Below are 19,266 nucleotides of genomic sequence, written 5' to 3'. Positions count from 1 at the left end.
CCCACTGTTCTCAGCAAGATTCATGCCTCTCCAATCAATCTCAGAGAAATATGCATACTAATTGCGCTTGTTTGCCAAAAAGTACCACAAAGTCATTTCTGGTACGCCACTCACAAAGCTCCAAAAAAGATGCTAATTGTGCTTGAAGCAAAACACATCACCGAGGCACACATTCCAAACACACAGTGGCGTCAACTCACGTTGGCAGATGTCCTTGTTTTCCTGGAAGCCCGGTTTACAAACACATCTCCCGATGGGAACCAGCCAGCCGCCGTCTGCACTGCAATACATCTTGGGCACCTCGAACTCCTCGGAGGCGTTAACGCACATCCCATGCACTTCCACCAGGGCCGTGTCCCCCCCAGTGATGGTGTCTGGGAACTGGGCCAAATTGAGCACGGTAAGAGGGCACTTCTTGTAGAAGACCCGGACGGAAACCAGAGCAATGCAAGCGCCCAGATCCTGGAAGGCCAGGTAGAAGCCTTTTTTGCTCAAGTTGCTGATGTCGCGCACTTCTGTGTTGAGCTTCATCACTCGGTCGCCAACATCCACCTGGAAAAAGGTCATTGAGTGTTGGGTTTCAAAAACATATCTGACTTGGTGGGCAGATTGGCAAAATCATTCTAATGACAGTGCAGTTCAGATACTTTGATAATTCAAACAATAATGACCCGAGAGAACCCACATTCTATGCAAAGGATAGGTTATGAACCTGCTATTTTGTACTATAAGGAGCACTCTAAACCTCCAAATTGGCTAGAAATTTGAACATGTGCCTTATAATTCTGTGCACCTTATGTGCGGGATGAATTGGAAATACATACCGGTGTGTTATAATATTTGTGCAATAATTGATCCCTCAATATTTGTCACTCGCCACAATTGACGGCAACAAGGATTGAACCACGATAGTAACGGTAGGGGGTGTTGAATCCTAACCTCCAGGCCAATAGGGACATTGCTGAAGTTGGAAAAGGCAATAGGTTTTATCCCATTATCACTTATTATTAGTTATTGTACCAGATACAAATAATGAAAAAATGAGAAAACAGAAAGTGATTTAAATCGGTACAAAATATTATCTCAAACTAAGCATTGTAAGTGACAAACGTCATTGGATAAGTGCGGCCATGCGTTTCTTTATATCCTTCGGTATAACCAGTTAACTTCCCACAACCCCTTTCTCGTCATTCATACCAAAAAACCCGTGCGCTTCATAAAGACTTTGTAAATCAGCGATACAACAGTGTATTAAAGTGGTCCCTAAACTTTTCTCTACTAAAGACCGGTTTGGTCCGGCCCAATAATCTCAAGCATAACGTGGTACTGTGATTAAAAATAGTGTGATGACGACATGAAAGCCAATGCCTTTTCATTTGTCGTCTGTGGCCCCAAAAGTCAAGTGGATAGGACCTGCCGCTCTCTCCACCATGAAGGGTTTGGAACCCGATTGCTCTAAACTACTGCACTTGTCATCAAAAATAAATTTTGACTGATCATTAGATAAACAAATAGAGTGCTTGTTTATTTTCAGTGCAACCCTAGCCCTTTAAGGTAATTTTGTTCTACGTGCCTTATAGTCCGGTGCACCTCATAATCTGGTGCATCTTGTATATGAAATACATATCACAAAAGACTCATTTTTGGGGATGCGCCTAATAAGCTGGTGAGCCTTATAGGGCGGAAAATGGGATAATAAGTTCCCCTCTTTGTAAAAGCCTAGACACACTGTAGACATCAACAACAGGGATGAACAATGCCACAATTTTCTGAACGATTACGATATTTTCTGGATTATAAGTCTCTTCATGGCACAAGTTGGACCAGCAAAAAAATCTGAATCACGAAGGGGAAACAATGTAGAGGTTGCACTTGGAGGATTACTGTAAATTCCAGACTATAAGCCGCTACTTTTTTCCCTAAATTTCAACCCTGCGGCTTATTCAGTGATGCGGCCAATTTATGTAATTTTTCTAACGCCCGCTAGCGGCGCTCGAGTGTTGCTACCATTAAATGCCCTGTCAAAGCTATATTAGTATTATTATTAAAGCTTTGAAAACTCTCTCGGTGTACCGTCTTTCTTTGTAAATATGTGTAACCCATGTATAATATGTATTTGCAACTGTATATTTTTGTAATGTATTTATTTTTATTTATTTTACACACTTATTCTGATATGTTTTGCAAGGATAAACGAAAAATGAGGGGCGGAACAAACGCGGGGTGCCGAGTTTAAGTGGGGACCGCTAAAGGTGAGGGACAGACAAGGAAAGAAGAGGGGGTAAAAAGTTGGTTAAAGAAAAAGGAGTTGCGTGAGTAAATGTGTTCATATGATATATTTGTCCCACCCTTACCTTTGGAAATATACACTTTTTTTCCTTGGATTACTTTCAACGGGACCTGGACTCTGCAGGTCTGCAGCAAATCGTAAGTACCGATATCATTTTCTGTTCATTTTGCCGGCTGTGATTTTTGGACTCCGGACTTTAATGAAGGACATTTAGTTTCAATCGCAGGACTTGCAGTTGGGTTTGGGTTAGTTTTGTGTTTGTGTTACATGTTTAAATGTGGGCGCATGCGGCTTATACACAGGTGCGGCTTGTGGATGAACAAAATCTGTTTTCCTCTTAAAATGTGGTGGGTGCGGCTTATAATCAGGTGCCCCTATACTCCGGAATTTATGGTAGTTGCATTTTGTGGGGACATTCCTCTGATAAAATCTAACCCCAAAAACATATGTTATTTTTAAAGGCAATTTAAAAAAAAAAGAGAAGAACAGGCTGAATAAGTTTGTACAGTATACGAACGTTACATGATTGACATGCCTGTTAATGTCAGTAATGACTTAAGATATTAAGACCTAATGCGATAAATCTAGCATTAATAGCACGCTTCCCAAAATATTAGCTTCATTCCAAATCACTACATCTAATAAAATGTTCATCCTCGGCGTCAATTTTACCGGTTAACAACTCCCTCAACTTGAGACAATAAGTGCTTCCTTCTTCCAGTTCGAAAAATGTAAACCCACAGCAAGGCAAGTTTTAAAGTTTCAGTACCAGCCTAGAGCACCCTCTTGAAACTCAATGGTATAATAATACAATGTGTTAATAATTTCACATATAAGTCTCACCAGGGTATAAATTGCACACCAGGCCAAACTATTAAAAAAATGTTGATTTTTAGTCTGGAAAATACGGTAATGAGTTTATAGTTGATTAGACACTTAAAAAAGGAGAGAAGACATAAACTCATGAGCTATCAATACCATTATTGCATACCCCTCCAGCTCCTTCAAAAAATAAATGTTTTTGCCAAAAGTTGCATTACATTTTTCATGTTTCATTATTTTAAAATTACAGGGTAAGCAACATTCATACGTATCGGTATATCAAACTAAAGCAGATATCAGCAATGATACTAATAGATGGTATTCGTACCTTGATATTCTAATGTATGTCCAGAGAGATAAGTTCTGTATCATTTGTGTTTGAGTGAGCGTGATCACATCCTTACCTGTGTAAAGCTTTCATCTGCTGCAATAGTATCAATCTTGACATACTGGCTTTCCTTGATGAACCAGAGGTTGGCGTTGTTAGACTCATAGTAGTACATGTTGAATGTCTGCAACCCATAAAAAGAATACTTACGAGAGGACCAATCCACCAACTGTGAAATTTGAAGAAGCCTGCCCACCCTCTCCTCTCGCATCACTCCATCTGTCTCGATAACTACTCGCCAACTTTCTATAGCTCTTTGAAAAGTCTGCTCTGTGTAATCTCATATCATCTCACTACAACTCGGTCTAGAAATTTCATGTCAGTGCCTGAGTGCAGGAGAGCGACAAAGTTGAGTGAACTCAATAGAGAGGAGCATTAAAACGACAGATATTACAAACTGGGGCCTGTGGAAAAATATGTAACAGGATTAAAAAATATACAAGGAACAGTGGAGAGAATCTCTGGGGCATTTCTTAAGTCTTTTAAATCGGGAAGATAAAGGAGGGGAAATAATGTTGAACAATGGCTTTTGCTTTTGCTCTCTCTTTATCGGTGCAGTAAGTCACTCACGAGACTTAGTAAGCACAACATTAAATACTTCAGCATAAATTTAGATCCTACTGCAGTGCTATCCTACAATACAATCGATACATTTATACTGCAGCAAGTTGACGAGTTTTTCAAGACAGGCCTGTTTAATTATTCTGTGCCCCTAGTCTGAGACTGAGACCGAGACTGATCTAGGCAACACATACGTAAAATTCAGACCGTTCAATTATTACATTATATGATCCGGCTGACAATGCGCTAAACGGACAATTTGCTAAACTAAGTATATGTTTTGTCGCATATTTTAACAAAATGATTGCATTGATATCCAACATCGTCGTTCCAAAGAATATTTCCCGTATTTTCTTGAGTTGAGACGGTTCTATCTAGTTCCACATCAAAACTCACTGCTGTGCTATTGGCCTCTGACGTTTCAAAAAAAAAGGCTTTTAAGTGCTCTTCAAAAAGACGGCCGCAGGAGCCAGCAATGAACTCTGTGACTTGCATACTATGAGAATGTCACACACTCTGCAGGAACGTGATGCGACGTACAAGTTGGATAAATACAAAAACGTTTTAGCAGTTTACTCCATTAACAATTGCCTAAGCCTTCTTAAGTTCATGCATTCAATGCAGTCAATCCTCGGGTAAAAAAAAAAAAGAGTTTGATCAGCTTTAATTTTGTGTGACATTGCTAAATAAATGCCATGATGGACTAAGTTAAAAGGTACAGCACCCTGAAAACCACAATGGAAAAGTCCCGAATGAAATATTGTCATTTTCCAACTTCTTAGAGCAAGAAGTGACAACGCTAGCTAAAAGTGATTCTTGTATAGTGCCAATGTTTAATTGTTAATAAGGTTTTGGGTGTTTACAGTTTGTTTTGTGTCTTTTCATCATAAAGTGTTTCAACAGTGAACATACATTGTTTAGTGAGTTTCCATATGAAGGATTTACAGCGACGTACAGCCAAAACTGGATCTGTTGGTGTGACACCCTGACTGTATGCTGTACCCATATCTGTGCCCTATTTATACCAGACCAAACCCATGTAAATTTCAGTTCAGCTTGGTCTTTGTGTGCACTCCAATTGGCTTTGCACATGTCAAAATTAGAACGATAAAAAAAGAAATAGCAGGAAACAAATTCCTCCGAGCAATATATGCTCATGGCTTGCACGCCAAATATGGCTCTTTTCATTAGTTCCTGACCCCTGATGTATATTAGATATATAATTTGTTGTTCAATTTGGATGTATAAATGCATGATTTTCCTTGATTTGTGGGTAAAATATCTTTTTTCAGATATTGTTCAAAGTAGTGTTAAACTTCCCGTTTTGCTCCTGTTATGTATGATAAAAATAGTTTCTGCAAATACATCTACTATTTTTGTGTGTTTAGAGCACATGTATCACGGAAAAGGGCAGCTTGCAGTTTTCCTCTATGCCCTGCACACCCAAGGAATTTGGCAACAGAGCGACAGGTGTTTGAACAAACGCCAATTGCCAATAGTGTCACATGGGGTTGGCGCCTACTGTTCATGGGGCTTAAGGGTCTTATGTTTTTACTTTTTTATTTTTAATCAGCGTAGGGTCATGCTTATGACAAGTATATTCCGAATTGCTTTTTTGTGCATTTGAGTTGACACAAACCTCTTTGCAGGTTCCAGGGACGCCGGGCAGGCTGTTACAGTCACGCAGAGTGAACTTGATTTCGATGTAAACCCGTTGCGCTCCTTCCCGACTGATGTGACGCGTGCGCAGCCAGTTGTTCTGGTTGGCCTGCATCACGTTGCACACCTGGTACGTTCGCATTGGCGTGTTCCGCTCGTCCATAACACTGATCTCCTCCCACTGAAAACAAGACACATTATACGTTCAGAATCAACACTTGATGTATTTTTTAGGAGAGGGAGTAAAATAACATGAGATAAGAGATATCTATAAAAGTGTGGATTTTATAAAAGGGGAGATGAAAGACATGGTACCTTACAGGGAGTGCAGAATTATTAGGCAAATGAGTATTTTGACCACATCATCCTCTTTATGCATGTTGTCTTACTCCAAGCTGTATAGGCTCGAAAGCCTACTACCAATTAAGCATATCAGGTGATGTGCATCTCTGTAATGAGAAGGGGTGTGGTCTAATGACATCAACACCCTATATCAGGTGTGCATAATTATTAGGCAACTTCCTTTCCTTTGGCAAAATGGGTCAGAAGAGGGACTTGACAGGCTCTGAAAAGTCAAAAATAGTGAGATATCTTGCAGAGGGATGCAGCACTCTTAAAATTGCCAAGCTTCTGAAGCGTGATCATCGAACAATCAAGCGTTACATTCAAAATAGTCAACAGGGTCGCAAGAAGCGTGTAGAAAAACCAAGGCGCAAAATAACTGCCCGTGAACTGAGAAAAGTCAAGCGTACAGCTGCCAAGATGACACTTGCCACCAGTTTTGCCATATTTCAGAGCTGCAACATCACTGGAGTGCCCAAAAGCACAAGGTGTGCAATACTCAGAGACATGGCCAAGGTAAGAAAGGCTGAAAAACGACCACCACTGAACAAGACACACAAGCTGAAACGTCAAGACTGGGCCAAGAAATATCTCAAGACGGATTTTTCTAAGGTTTTATGGACTGATGAAATGAGAGTGAGTCTTGATGGGCCAGATGGATGGGCCCGTGGCTGGATCGGTAAAGGGCAGAGAGCTCCAGTCCGCCTCAGACGCCAGCAAGGTGGAGGTGGGGTACTGGTATGGGCTGGTATCATCAAAGATGAGCTTGTGGGGCCTTTTCGGGTTGAGGATGGACTCAAGCTCAACTCCCAGTCCTACTGCCAGTTTCTGGAAGACACCTTCTTCAAGCAGTGGTACAGGAAGAAGTCCGCATCCTTCAAGAAAAACATGATTTTCATGCAGGACAACGCTCCATCACACGCATCCAAGTACTCCACAGCGTGGCTGGCAAGAAAGGGTCTAAAAGAAGAAAAACTAATGACATGGCCTCCTTGTTCACCTGATCTGAACCCCATAGAGAACCTGTGGTCCCTCATCAAATGTGAGATTTACAAGGAGGGAAAACAGTACACCTCTCTGAACAGTGTCTGGGAGGCTGTGGTTGCTGCTGCACGCAATGTTGATCGTGAACAGATCAAAGCACTGACAGAATCCATGGATGGCAGGCTTTTGAGTGTCCTTGCAAAGAAAGGTGGCTATATTGGTCACTGATTTGTTTTTGTTTTGTTTTTGAATGTCAGAAATGTATATTTGTGAATGTTGAGCTGTTATATTGGTTTCCCTGATGAAAATAAATAATTGAAATGGGTATACATTTGTTTTTTGTTAAGTTGCCTAATAATTATGCACAGTAATAGTCACCTGCACACACAGATATCCTCCTAAAATAGCTAAAACTAAAAAAGCCCCACTCCAACTTCCAAAATATTCAGCTTTGATATTAATGAGACTTTTGGGTTCATTAAGAACATGGTTGTTGTTCAATAATAAAATTAATCCTCAAAAATACAACTTGCCTAATAATTCTGCACTCCCTGTATATAGGAGCACTTCTTCACACAAATATTTCGACACAAGAGTTTTTTAACCAACATTTAGTTCGCTCAACGAAGGAAAATCCAGTTCACAAACATTCCCAGAGGCTACCACTAGAGACCGCTCAATGCTCATGACTGCTCACTGCAATCAGCTCAGTGTAGTTTGCCCCTGTGGCTCCCACCATCAGGCATTTGATTCTGCCCCCTTGATTATGGCTGTTGGATACCTGTATTCCACAGGAAGTTTGTTTTGATTGAATCTCTTTCATCACATTTTATAACATCTCCTTTTTGTGACTTTTTATAAGGTGTCACAGAAAAAAGGAACAACTATTAAAACAAAGCATAAAAATTACAGAAAAAAAAACATAAATGCGGTGTTTGTGAGTGACCAAACCAAGGAGTACAATCGCGAAGCAGCGAGCGCCGATCACAAAACTGTGGAGGAATTTATATAGCAATTATCTGTAATAATTTCAGTGGAAAGTTATATTCCTGTTGTACAAAAACAGCGAAAAGGAGGACAAAACAGAGAAACTGGTAACTACAACGGACATTAGAAAGATGCTGGCTAAGTGGAAAGAAGTTGCTGCTTGAAAATAAACACTGAAAAAATATGGCAACTGGTCGTCTTTGATGAGAATTGCCCTAAGAATTTCCATAACATTTTGAGAGGAGGGAGAGACAAAGAAAACCTGTTGAAAATGATAGCGTCGTGGATCCAGCTAAAAGGGCAAAAGAAAAGGATGAATGAAATCTGAAACAGACAAAAAATTCAAAGATGTGCTATTTGAGTATTCACGTTCATTTAACGGGCAGCACGGCTGCGCAGTGGTTAGCGCATGTGCGGCACAGTTCATGTCATGGGAAACTCTTGCGTGGGTTCAAATCCAGCTCCAGACTTCCTGTGCGGAGTTTGTATGTTCTCCCCGTGCTTGCGTGGGTTTCCTCCGGGCACTCCGGTTTCCTCCCACATTCCAAAAACATGCATTTCAGGTGAATTGATCGGTCCAAATTGTCCCTAGGTGTGAATGAGCGAGTGAGTTGTCTGTCCCCATGTGCCCTGCGATTGGCTGGCAACCAGTTCAGGGTGTCCCCTGCCCACTGCCCTATGATTGCTGGGATGGGCTCCAGCACCCCTGCGACCCTACTGAGGATAAGCGGTGCAGCTAATGAGATGAGATGAGACGTTCATTTAACGCTATAGTAACTTTAATTTTAGGTGTACAATAAGCGCTTACATGGCTTAAAAACTTCTGTGCCATCACTCCTCCTATACCTACGCATCACGCACACATCTGCTTTACGGTGACTTATTATAAACTTGCATTGTATAACAGTAATATCATCTTATTAATCTTATTACTGTATTTATTTTAAGTTTAGTCATAAGTGAACGTTTTTAGTGTTCAGGAAGATGTTTTTTCTAAAAATTTAGGTTTCACTTTGATCCTTTTAGGAGGTTGGAAATGGGTCAAATACTTTTGATTATTTCATACCTGGACTCGAGCAATTTAAGCTACGAGCACAAGGCTGGACCAAATTAAGCTTGTATATAAAGGTACCGCTCTACATGCAAAGCAAGCAGTCCAGTTTGACGCAACATCCTCAACACACAGCTGCAGGATGGTTTTCTACACAAAGGGAATCTCAGTCCAGATTTTTGGTTTTGGAATAACCGGCCTCACGCTCACCGAAGTGCGGCGTAGCACAACCTTCAAGTCAGTGAGGTTGAGTATGAGCGATGAGCTGTGTCACGATTGTCTTGCAAGAGAGGGGTGGGAGTGTTTCCTCCTGCCAAGGTAGAATAGTGGTGCATGTTTGCGTTCAGGTGAGACAGAGCAACTTTGTCTACAATCGTTTGCTACCATCTGTTTCCAATCACGACTAAGGCAGTAATTGAGACCACTTCTCGCATGAGCAAGAAAACATTTCTATCCAGACGCCTGTGCGCACTGTCGGCAGGCTCAGAAAGAACATGTCTATTCCCGTAAAGAGAAGAAAAATAAACCGATCTGAGTTGGAAGACATCCGATCATTGAAGAGAAAAGCAACTCAACCAGTGGAAGAGATGTTTTGGGAGATTGATGAAAACCGAATATGTATTGCACCCCTGTCTGTTAGCCTCACCTAGGGGGAGCTGATGTGATTTTTAGCCATTCTTCTGATTCAGGTATCCACCCCAAAACACTCCCGAAAATAACTCCCATATTTGTTCGTGTATAACCGTTATGCATGCTAACGGTATATAATAGTACAATGATGAAAACTTTGTGGACAACGACAATTCAACCCAGGTCACAGCAGTGAGAGCACCAAAACCTAATCATTAGACAACTCGTGATACAGATGACATATGAAAAGGCATTTAATGGTATGGCATTGTCACACTATTTTTACGCACGGTGCCATAAAAGAATGTGAGAGAGTGGAGAAAACAGAAAGAAAGGAATAAACGCAACGAAAGCATGATGAGGGAAGCAACTCTTTAGTGTATGTGATGATGAGTCTTACTTCACCTTTATTGTTGTTATTCTATGTTATCTGTATCGCTGGTGACCTGGTCGCAGCTTCAGTTTGATTCCCGTTGCATGTATGTTTTGCGATTTGGGTCAGTCATGTTTTTCAATCGATCAATTATTTAACAAATACAGTAGTATAGTACTGTTAAACCACGTAAGGTAACACACATGTGTGCATTTCCAATCTTATCCACTGAATTTTAGAGTATATAAAGCATACATTCTAATTTCTGGCCAAGTCCTGAAAATATGATAGTATATGGTTGTAAAATGTTATTTTAAATCACACATTTAGAAGTGCCCATTTAATTTAAAAATGTTTTACTTAATACATGCGTTATATGTATTATACTAAAAATGACTATAAATGTGATATATACACACACACACATATATATATATATATATATATATATATATATATATATATATATATATATATATATATATATATATATATATATATATATATGTGTGTGTGTGTGTGTGAAATTTGAGACAAAGAAAAAAACAAATACTTAATTATTATTATTATTTTTTTGTCTTGACAGGTCATTTTGGGAATTGAACTGTGGAATTACTTTGCTTAACATCCACTTGTCGATGTGCATTGTAACTAAATCTTAGAGAACGTTGAAGGGTGCTTTCATCCAAAACACAACGAGGCAAAGCGAAATAAAAGCCAAGCCTTTCCCGTAACAACTTTAGAGGGCGCAAAACGGAACTTTCCGCCCCTGGAACTTAATGTTTCGTGACGTTGCGACAAGGGGCCATAAAAATCCTTGACGCTTTTCACAAGGGCCAGACCCGATCGGGCCGCCAGCGCTGTTCTTTCCCGAGCTTTCCTGGCGCTCAGCTGCTTTTCATCTTGAGAGCGGACGAGTTTGGATCCTCTCCCAACTTCTACCAAAGAACTGTTCGGGCTGAAAGTCTGTGAAAGTTTCAAGCTGAACAGATTCCTGAAAGACAACGTAGCTGGGAAACGTCCGAGTCGTCCTGATCAACTGCGTTCCAACCAATTACAAGTGCAAAACTGCAAACTGGGAGGAGGGAATAAATGTTGGTAAATTACAGACACGCTTGGCAGCTAAATAGACCCATCTGTGCAGTGCTGAGACCAGTCGGACATCACAGGACACAAGGCTCCTTCGGGAGTAGTGATTAAAGCATTTATAGGAATCGTCATTGAGGGATAAAGAGGGCTTTCCAATGTCTGTGTTTATTTCTTTGTCGGCATAGTTTGAAGTGGCTGGATTACCGTCACTTGCCAAGCCAGCAATTTATAGCCGCCATGGAGTGCAGGTGTGTTGATTGACATGGAAACGACCTTCGCTTCTTTTTGCACCAAAGCAAATGATGCACTTGCCACTGGAAAGAGAATGGAAAAAAACAAGGGGGGTGTGGAGATGGTATGCCACGACTGGGAAAATATTTCAATGGTTTGGAAGTTTTTGCCAAGTCCCTCAACAGCAATGATTACAGACACACAAAAAACTGTATCTCAAATAAAGCTAAAGATTGCTTCAAATTGCTTCAAATTTTAGACTAACCAAAATGACGTTGTACCCGGTATTTATTCTTGTTAAACAGGCTCTTTTGTTAAACGAGCATTGCTAATTTTCTGGAGTAAAAATTGGTATAAGATTTCCTGAGAATGCCATTCTGTGGTTATTACTTACTTGATTTCCATCCACTCCACAAACCTGATATAAAACAAAATGTCTCTAGTTCAATGAAACATTGTGACAAAGAAAAAAACTTGCAGTGTGATTTATCTTATACTGTATTTTCCACATTGTAAGGTGTACCAGATTATAAGGTGCACCCCCCAAAAACAGTCCTTTCTCATATATTTTTTTAATACATAAGGCACAACGGACTAAATGGTGCATGAATACTAGACTACAGTAAGAGCTACCGTGTGCATGTGTGCATTCAGGCAAATCTTTTGGGATCTTTTTATACTTGAGGTATATATTATTACAAAACTTGATCTTTTGATAACTGTCGCTGACCAAAATCGCAAAACATTTAATGCATCAGGAATCAAACACGAGTGGTGGATGCGAGAGCGCCAACACTTTTCCACGAGACCACAAGTAGTGCAAACCACAAACGAAAAGGCATTTAATTATTTAATTATTACACTCTTCTTATCGTGCCAAAAACACTGATTTGCATCGTGCATTATAATAGGTTAAGCAGTCTTTCATTTTGTCAACTGGGCATCATTAATGATCCAGGTTAATTTGTATATCTACGTAAAAGTGCTTAGAGTAGTTAGTTCAAATACTTTGTTTTCTCCATTTTCCAACATTTGGTAAAGAAGTAGAGATACTGTTTAACCAATCAAAGTGGTTAAATGTCAGGGGTTTGACCACCACTACTAGGGTTTAAATCCAGTTGCAAACAATCTTATTCGACTTTGGTCAACAAAGTTGATCGATTGATCCATCATTACACAAAAAAGGTATTACCGTAACCCCGTGTGATAATACATACCAATAATTACCGTATGCAAGACAAATTTTATCCACCATATTCTGTGGTATGGATCGCAGACCAGATTATAAGGCGCACTTTCATGTTTCTGGCTAAATTGGTGTTTTTAGGTGGGTGTTATAATCTGGAAAATAAGGTAGTTACGAACAAATCTTAACAATACGAATGTATGAATCTGATTATTAACACTGTACACGCCACGCTGATACATGGGCTCAGACCGAATTGATTCTGGGGAATAAAAGAGAACATTCCACTTCCCTCTGAGCCCTCAATCAACGCAGCCAATCACCACCGGGCTCTCTTGATTGCTTTGAAGTAAAGCAGAGACGTCAGATCAGGGTCGAAGTTCAACCATTCACTGGTTTGGCGTAATATGGCTTCTGCTGCAATCGTCTAATGTGAACACCTACCGCCATGTAATTGGCCCTCCCAAAAAAACAAAAACCTGGCTTAGTTTAGAATTGCTAATTAGAGAAGGGTGAGCCACCTCCGGCGATGAGGAGATGTTATAGGACGTCTTATTATTATGACATATCTGTTTTGTGTTTTTCACGACGCTTGCACCCCCCCTGCTCCGTGAATGGGTCGCCCCACTGCGTCTCGGCTACGTCCGGCTCGGATTAAATTCGACCCGCGGGGGTCAAATGTGGTTTTTGGACTAATTCAGGTAGACAGTGGTCTCAGATTGGTCAGGATTGCCTCTCACTGAAAGCAATTTCGAGGTTTTAAAAGTTTAAAGGTCAACTAGATCATGCAAGACCTTTTTGCCTCTGTGCCACAGTTCCTTCTGTTCCCCACCTACTTACCGTATTTTCCACAATGTAAGGCGCACACCCCAAATTTCATATATTTTCATTTAAGGCAAACTCGGGTATACGGCACATGGGACTAAAGCTTCAGTAAGAGCTTCCTTATCTATTTGTGTATAACCGTTGTGCATGTTTTACACTTTCTGTATATGGTATATAATATATGTATATTAGTGCAATGGTCATAAAACATTGCAAACGGGAATCAAACCCAGATCACGGCGGCCAGACTACGATGACATAACTACTAAACCACCAGAGTGGCAGATCACATAAAAAAGGCATTAGATCTTATCTCTATTACATTATTTTTACTCACAGTGCCGGAGACGAATGATAGAGAATGCAAAAGACAGAAAGTTGTCCTGAAAGACATTAATAAATGCAAAAGTACACAACGAGGAAAATAACTCTTTGCTGTATGTAATGAAGAATCTACTAGCCGCAATGTATTTTTGAAGGTATCTCCAAGCCTGAAATTGAACATTCTCCTAACAACAATAAGGCAACATAACAAAAAGAAGTAATTGTAGTTCATATAACAATGCCTGAAAATGATGGATAGAAATGTCACTTTTTGAGCTGCTTTTTACTTTGGAATCCTGGACCAACAGTGATACAGATGACACACAAAAAAGCATTAGATTTAATTTCATTATCACATTATTTTTACTCGCAGTGCTTGAATGTAGATTACAGAAAGTCATACTGAAAGATATACGCTAAATAAATGCAAAAAAAGCATGACGACTGAAACAACCGTGATGGTGTATCTCATGATGAATCGGAATTTGCATTTATATCTTTCAGGCCGACTCTCTGTTTCATCCATTCTCTAACATTTGCCTATGTTACGGTGAGTAAAAATAGTGTGATAATGACAAAAAAGCTAATGCCTTTTTCGTGTACTCTTACCCTAACGATATCACTGGTGGACTAGTGGTTAGGAGCTAGGGCTCTCACTGAACCGCATACAATGTTATGCAATTTTGGTTTTTAATGCTTTTTGATTGATCAATCATTGCATAAATACGGTAGTATACCATACAACATCGTGTAGTAATACGCTAAAAGTAATACCGTATAAATTTCCAATTTCATCCACCAGTATTTTACAGAATATAAGGCGCACCAGGCTCTTAAGCGCACTGCTCGGAAAATGTGGTACTAAGGTGTTGGTTTACTATAAATGCAATCAAGCCGCTAATACACAGCATTAATCAAAGGAGATCTTTGTATGGATTTGGAAAGGCCTCAAATTCATTAAGTGTTCTAGTCAAGTCAAGTCATGTTTATTTGTATAGCCCCTAATCACAAAGAGTCTCAAAGGGCTGCACAGAACACAGATTATTCCAGACCAGAGTTCTGTTGAGAAAGTCCGGATGAGTTTTGTCTTACTGTTTTAGAGCTCACAAAGCTAGTCTGGATAGCATCATCATAGTTACAGAGGAAAATCAAGTGAAAATACCTCATTTTGAATAGACACTTAATACTAAAACTCGACTCATTCTAAAGGTTAAAAAAAAACAATATTGTGTCATGGTTGCCATTGCGCCCAATTGGCCGCGCCTGTGTGTGTCACGGTTGCCTTAGTGCCAAATTGGCCCCGCCCGTGTGTGTCACGGTTGCTGTGGTGCCCAATTGGCCCCGCCCGTGTGTGTCAAGGTTGCCATGGTGCCCAATTGGCCCCACCAGTGTGGTGCCAGCTGCGGCTCGTTGAGAGATTGACTTTCTGTTTGTATAAAGTTCAGCGCTCTCTTGCTTCACGGTCAGCCCGTCAAACGAACTAATGCCCCACAAGACGTGGGTTCTGACTCGGTCCTGTTTTCCTGTGATATCTCCCAAACGAACTTCTGCCTTACAAGACGTGGGTTCTGACTCGGTTCTGATTTCCTGTTGCTATCTTCAGTCCGGAATTGTTCCCGTTTATGTCTGTCCTGTTTTATTTCGGGTTCCAGTTTTTTTCCATCTATTTTTGTCCTGTTTATTATTTTTTTTAGTTTCTTCTGATAGTTATCGATATCCTGATTTGTTGTCATTCCTGTCTGTCCCTTCCTGTCCGGTATCGACTCCATCTGTCCGATATCAACTCGGGCAATTGGAATCGGTCTCGTCGGTCTCTGGCTTCCTGTCCTTCCACGCCAGACCGGCTTCCTAAAGTGCGGGACTCCCCATTTCCCGTAAAATGAAAGGCTTGTGTGAGAACGTCACGCGATTGGGTCCTGTATCTGTTCTGGTTCTGACATATTGAAACCGTCATCCTCACCAATTATACTTTGGCAGTTCCACTTGTCAGAGATTCCTTATCTGCTTTTTTGTGTCTGGAAATTGGAGGCAATCCTTTATCAGTACTAGAAATATTTTTTGTACATGTATCAGTCTAAGAAAATATCATTACTGATGATTAAATCATGAAAATTTGATAGTTGGCATATTCCTAAGCATAGGGTTACATATTTTGTTATTAAATGCAGTAAAGACAAACTTACAGTAGCTATTCATGGAAGATATAAAACAGCATTGCTTCTCAAATATTGAAAATGTGTGTAATTGATGATCAGATTTTTTTCTTATCAGAAAATATTTGGACACATCTGTTCTATATGCATTAGTTTTAATTGGTTTCAACCCCTTTACAATCCTAAAAAAATTCCCTGAAAATGCAATCCAAGACTTACCTGAAGTAAATTGCATGCTATTGTTGAACTGTTTAAAAATCTGGACGGTTCTGGTTTCTTTTGAAAGGTACTTTTGGCCCCAAATGAAATAATCACTGCAATGCTAATAAAATTGACTTCTCTAAAATGGAACACACAGATATAGGTTTTTATTCTGGACTGATTTGGGGTTTTTTTTTGCAATCACATGCAAGATGTGTGTAGCATGGGCATCTTATCTGGGAAACAGCTGGGACAATAACAAGAAGCCTTATCTAGTTCTGGGGCAACATTGATCACACTATAAAAAACTAAACATAAGTACAGTATGTATACATTTTACTAAGGTGTCTAGGTCTAGGTGTTTCCAGGAGTGGCCATTTGAAGACTCCAAAAGGACCACTGGTGACATCATTCAGATACGTCTTTGCTTCTCAACAGTCTGACAGGCAGCCATTGGAACGTTAAGGGGTAAATAAAAATGTTTCCAATAGTTTTTGTGACTTTTACATTTCACTGGCTTTCTAGAAAGACGTATCTTTGGTTTTATGACATCTTGAAACCTACTGCCAAAAATATTCAGAGCAGCAATTTGTAGAATGTAAATGACATCGTTCGACAATCATTTTATACAGGAAACTTTATCCAACAACATTTTCAACAAACATTCCTCTTGTTAAACTGACAACCACTTTTACCCACTTATGTAATTTCCCTCAGTAGACGATACATATGATCCCTGATCCTTGCTTGATAGACAAAGCGACAGAAAAAAAGGCAATTCTTTCCCGAACTAGCCATTTATAATCGTAAAATGAGAACAAATGCGCCTTTCAGGAAGTCCCAGAAAATCCAATCATAACGTCAATACAAGAAAAACCCGTGTACTCTTAGTAGTTCATAATGAGTCACATACGGAGCACATTTTGCTCTCCATCGAGAAGGAAAGCGTACACAAACATAAACAATATGGCTATACAATCAATGGATTCCAAGCGCATGAACCTGATACCCCGGTTCCGCCTGAGAAAACAAGCCCTCTAAGCTGACTGCACTTCAGCTGCTTGTTGAGCGCTCACAAGCATGAAACCGCATGCGGCGTCCCGCAATTTGAGCCGCCGAAGTCGGAAACGACTGCAATCGTACAAGTCTCTCGTTTTGATGTCGAACCCGCATTGTCATTTGTCACATTTCCTGGCTTCTCGTCTGATGTGAGGTGACCACTGTCTTCGTCCTGGCCGTGGAACACTGGATTGGCTCAACACCCTCTGCAGGGTCCCTGATGGTGCATGGGAGTTTGCCTATCCGATCTATATGTGTTTTGTGGACTTGGAGAAGGCATTCGACCGTGTTCCTCATCCATGAGGGACTCTATGTAGAGCCACTGCTCCTCCGCATTTAGCAAATCCAGTTGAGGTGGCTCGGGCATCTAATAAGCATGCCTCCTGGACGCCTCCCTCGCGAGGTGCTCCGGGCATGTCCCACTGGCAAGAGGCCCCGGGGGAGACCCAGGACACGCTGGCGAGATTATGTCTCTCGGCTGGCCTGGGTACTCCTCGAGATCCCGTCGGATTAGCTGAAGGAATTGGCTGGGGCTAGGGACGTCTGGGCTTCCCTGTTAAGGCTGCTGCCCTGCGACCCGACCCCGGATAAGCGGAGGACAATGAATGGATGGATGGATGGATGGATGAAGTACAGTAATCCCTTGCTATAACGCAGTTCACCTTTCACGGTTTCACTGCATTGGGAATTGATTTAAGCATTCTAATTCATATTTTCTAATTCATATTATAGCATTTTATGATAAGCATTTTCTGGACTACATAATACCGCATTTTTTGTTTTCACATTTTGTATTGTTTGTGTAACAATGTGGCTTAGTTATTGAATAGCAATACACTACAATTCCTTTAAGGCCATAAAATCGTTATCCAAATTTTCACGGAGGGCAAGATAACGCGTTTGTTTTTTTTTACGTTGAAGAGAGAGTTGCTTTTCGGCACAGAAGAAGACAAGAAACAAAATAACACCTGCGTTGTAGAAGAAGCTAGTTGTTTTCGGGTCGAAAAAGAAAAGCGTTTTTTGAAATAAAACCAACTCTATTTTCAAATGCAGATGACTATTCTAGCTTTCGCCGCAAAATATGGCAACTTGTTTTTTTAGCTCAGAAGATAGTTCTTGTTTTCGACCTGAATAAAAAGAGGCTTCCTTTATCTAGATCAGGCTAAATAAAGAAGCTACGATATCTGTTGCCGTATAAGCAGGGTTGGGTAGGGTTACTTTAACTTGATTACTTTCAATTGCTTTTGGATTACTCCAACACCAAATATGCTAATAAAAGACAAAAGAAACTAAATATGAATACAATCATGACTCAAAACACGTGGTAAGCTTTCTCTCCTGGCTTTGATCTCTTTGATCTCCGGCAAAACTAGCATAAAATGCGACAGAAAAAAATGAAAATAAATCCAAACAACTTGCCAACATCATTTTTGCCGTTCCATGTATTCCGTTACTCCCCAAGCCTGCACAAAATTTAGTAATTGTAATAATCCAGGTAAAGTAACCCTACCCAACCCTGTGTATAAGTCACTTTTATTTTTACCTAAAAAGGAACTCAAACTGTGTTTGCGCGTTATACACAAAGTTGTAAAATAAGATTTTACCGTATTCGTGCATCGATTGATTAGTCAATCGCTTGATTATTATCGCTGTTCACAATCGCATAAAATTGGAAGCGTGCAAAATCAAACTCAGGTTTCGGTGGCAGGAGCGCCACCGCCTGACTACTGGATCCCCTAAATATAGATGACATATGAAAAGGCATTACGTTTTATCTCATTGTCACACTATATTTGTTCACGAATAGAGAGAGGAAACTAAGAAAACAGTGAAGCTGTACTAAAAGATAAACACATCACAGGAAACAACTATTTGGTGTATCTAATGATACAGATTTTTTTTTTCCTAATTTTCCTTTGTTGTGAGTATATTAACAACCGGCCAATGAAATAAATACATGAATTATATTCTGGGGTCTACGATATGATTTTTGAACTAGACTTTCAATTGTGAAAAGCAGAGACAATTTTAAAATATTATACAGGGTTCTTACTCATTTTTCAGGTGCATATTCAAGCACTTTTTAGGGACAATTTCCCATTTTTTCCCGT

General features: G+C 40.2%; 1 protein-coding gene across 1 annotated transcript in view; it reads right to left on the bottom strand.

The window, feature by feature from the left end:
• LOC148373868 (ephrin type-A receptor 3-like) overlaps positions 1–19,266 on the bottom strand; it is a 190,246-nt gene that overhangs the window by 129,098 nt on the left and 41,882 nt on the right. Inside the window, exons 3-5 of the mRNA XM_088329750.1 lie at positions 5,701–5,901; positions 3,517–3,624; positions 201–552 (exon numbers count right to left, since the gene is read on the bottom strand). Coding sequence (XP_088185876.1) covers positions 201–552; positions 3,517–3,624; positions 5,701–5,901 — 661 coding nt within the window. The remainder of the gene's footprint in view (positions 1–200; positions 553–3,516; positions 3,625–5,700; positions 5,902–19,266) is intronic.

Source organism: Urocampus carinirostris, chromosome 1 (assembly GCF_059441175.1).
Source record: "Urocampus carinirostris isolate Australia breed hairy pipefish chromosome 1, RoL_Ucar_1.0, whole genome shotgun sequence".
Lineage (NCBI taxonomy): Eukaryota > Metazoa > Chordata > Actinopteri > Syngnathiformes > Syngnathidae > Urocampus > Urocampus carinirostris.
This window is presented reverse-complemented; position numbering and strand designations above follow the sequence as displayed.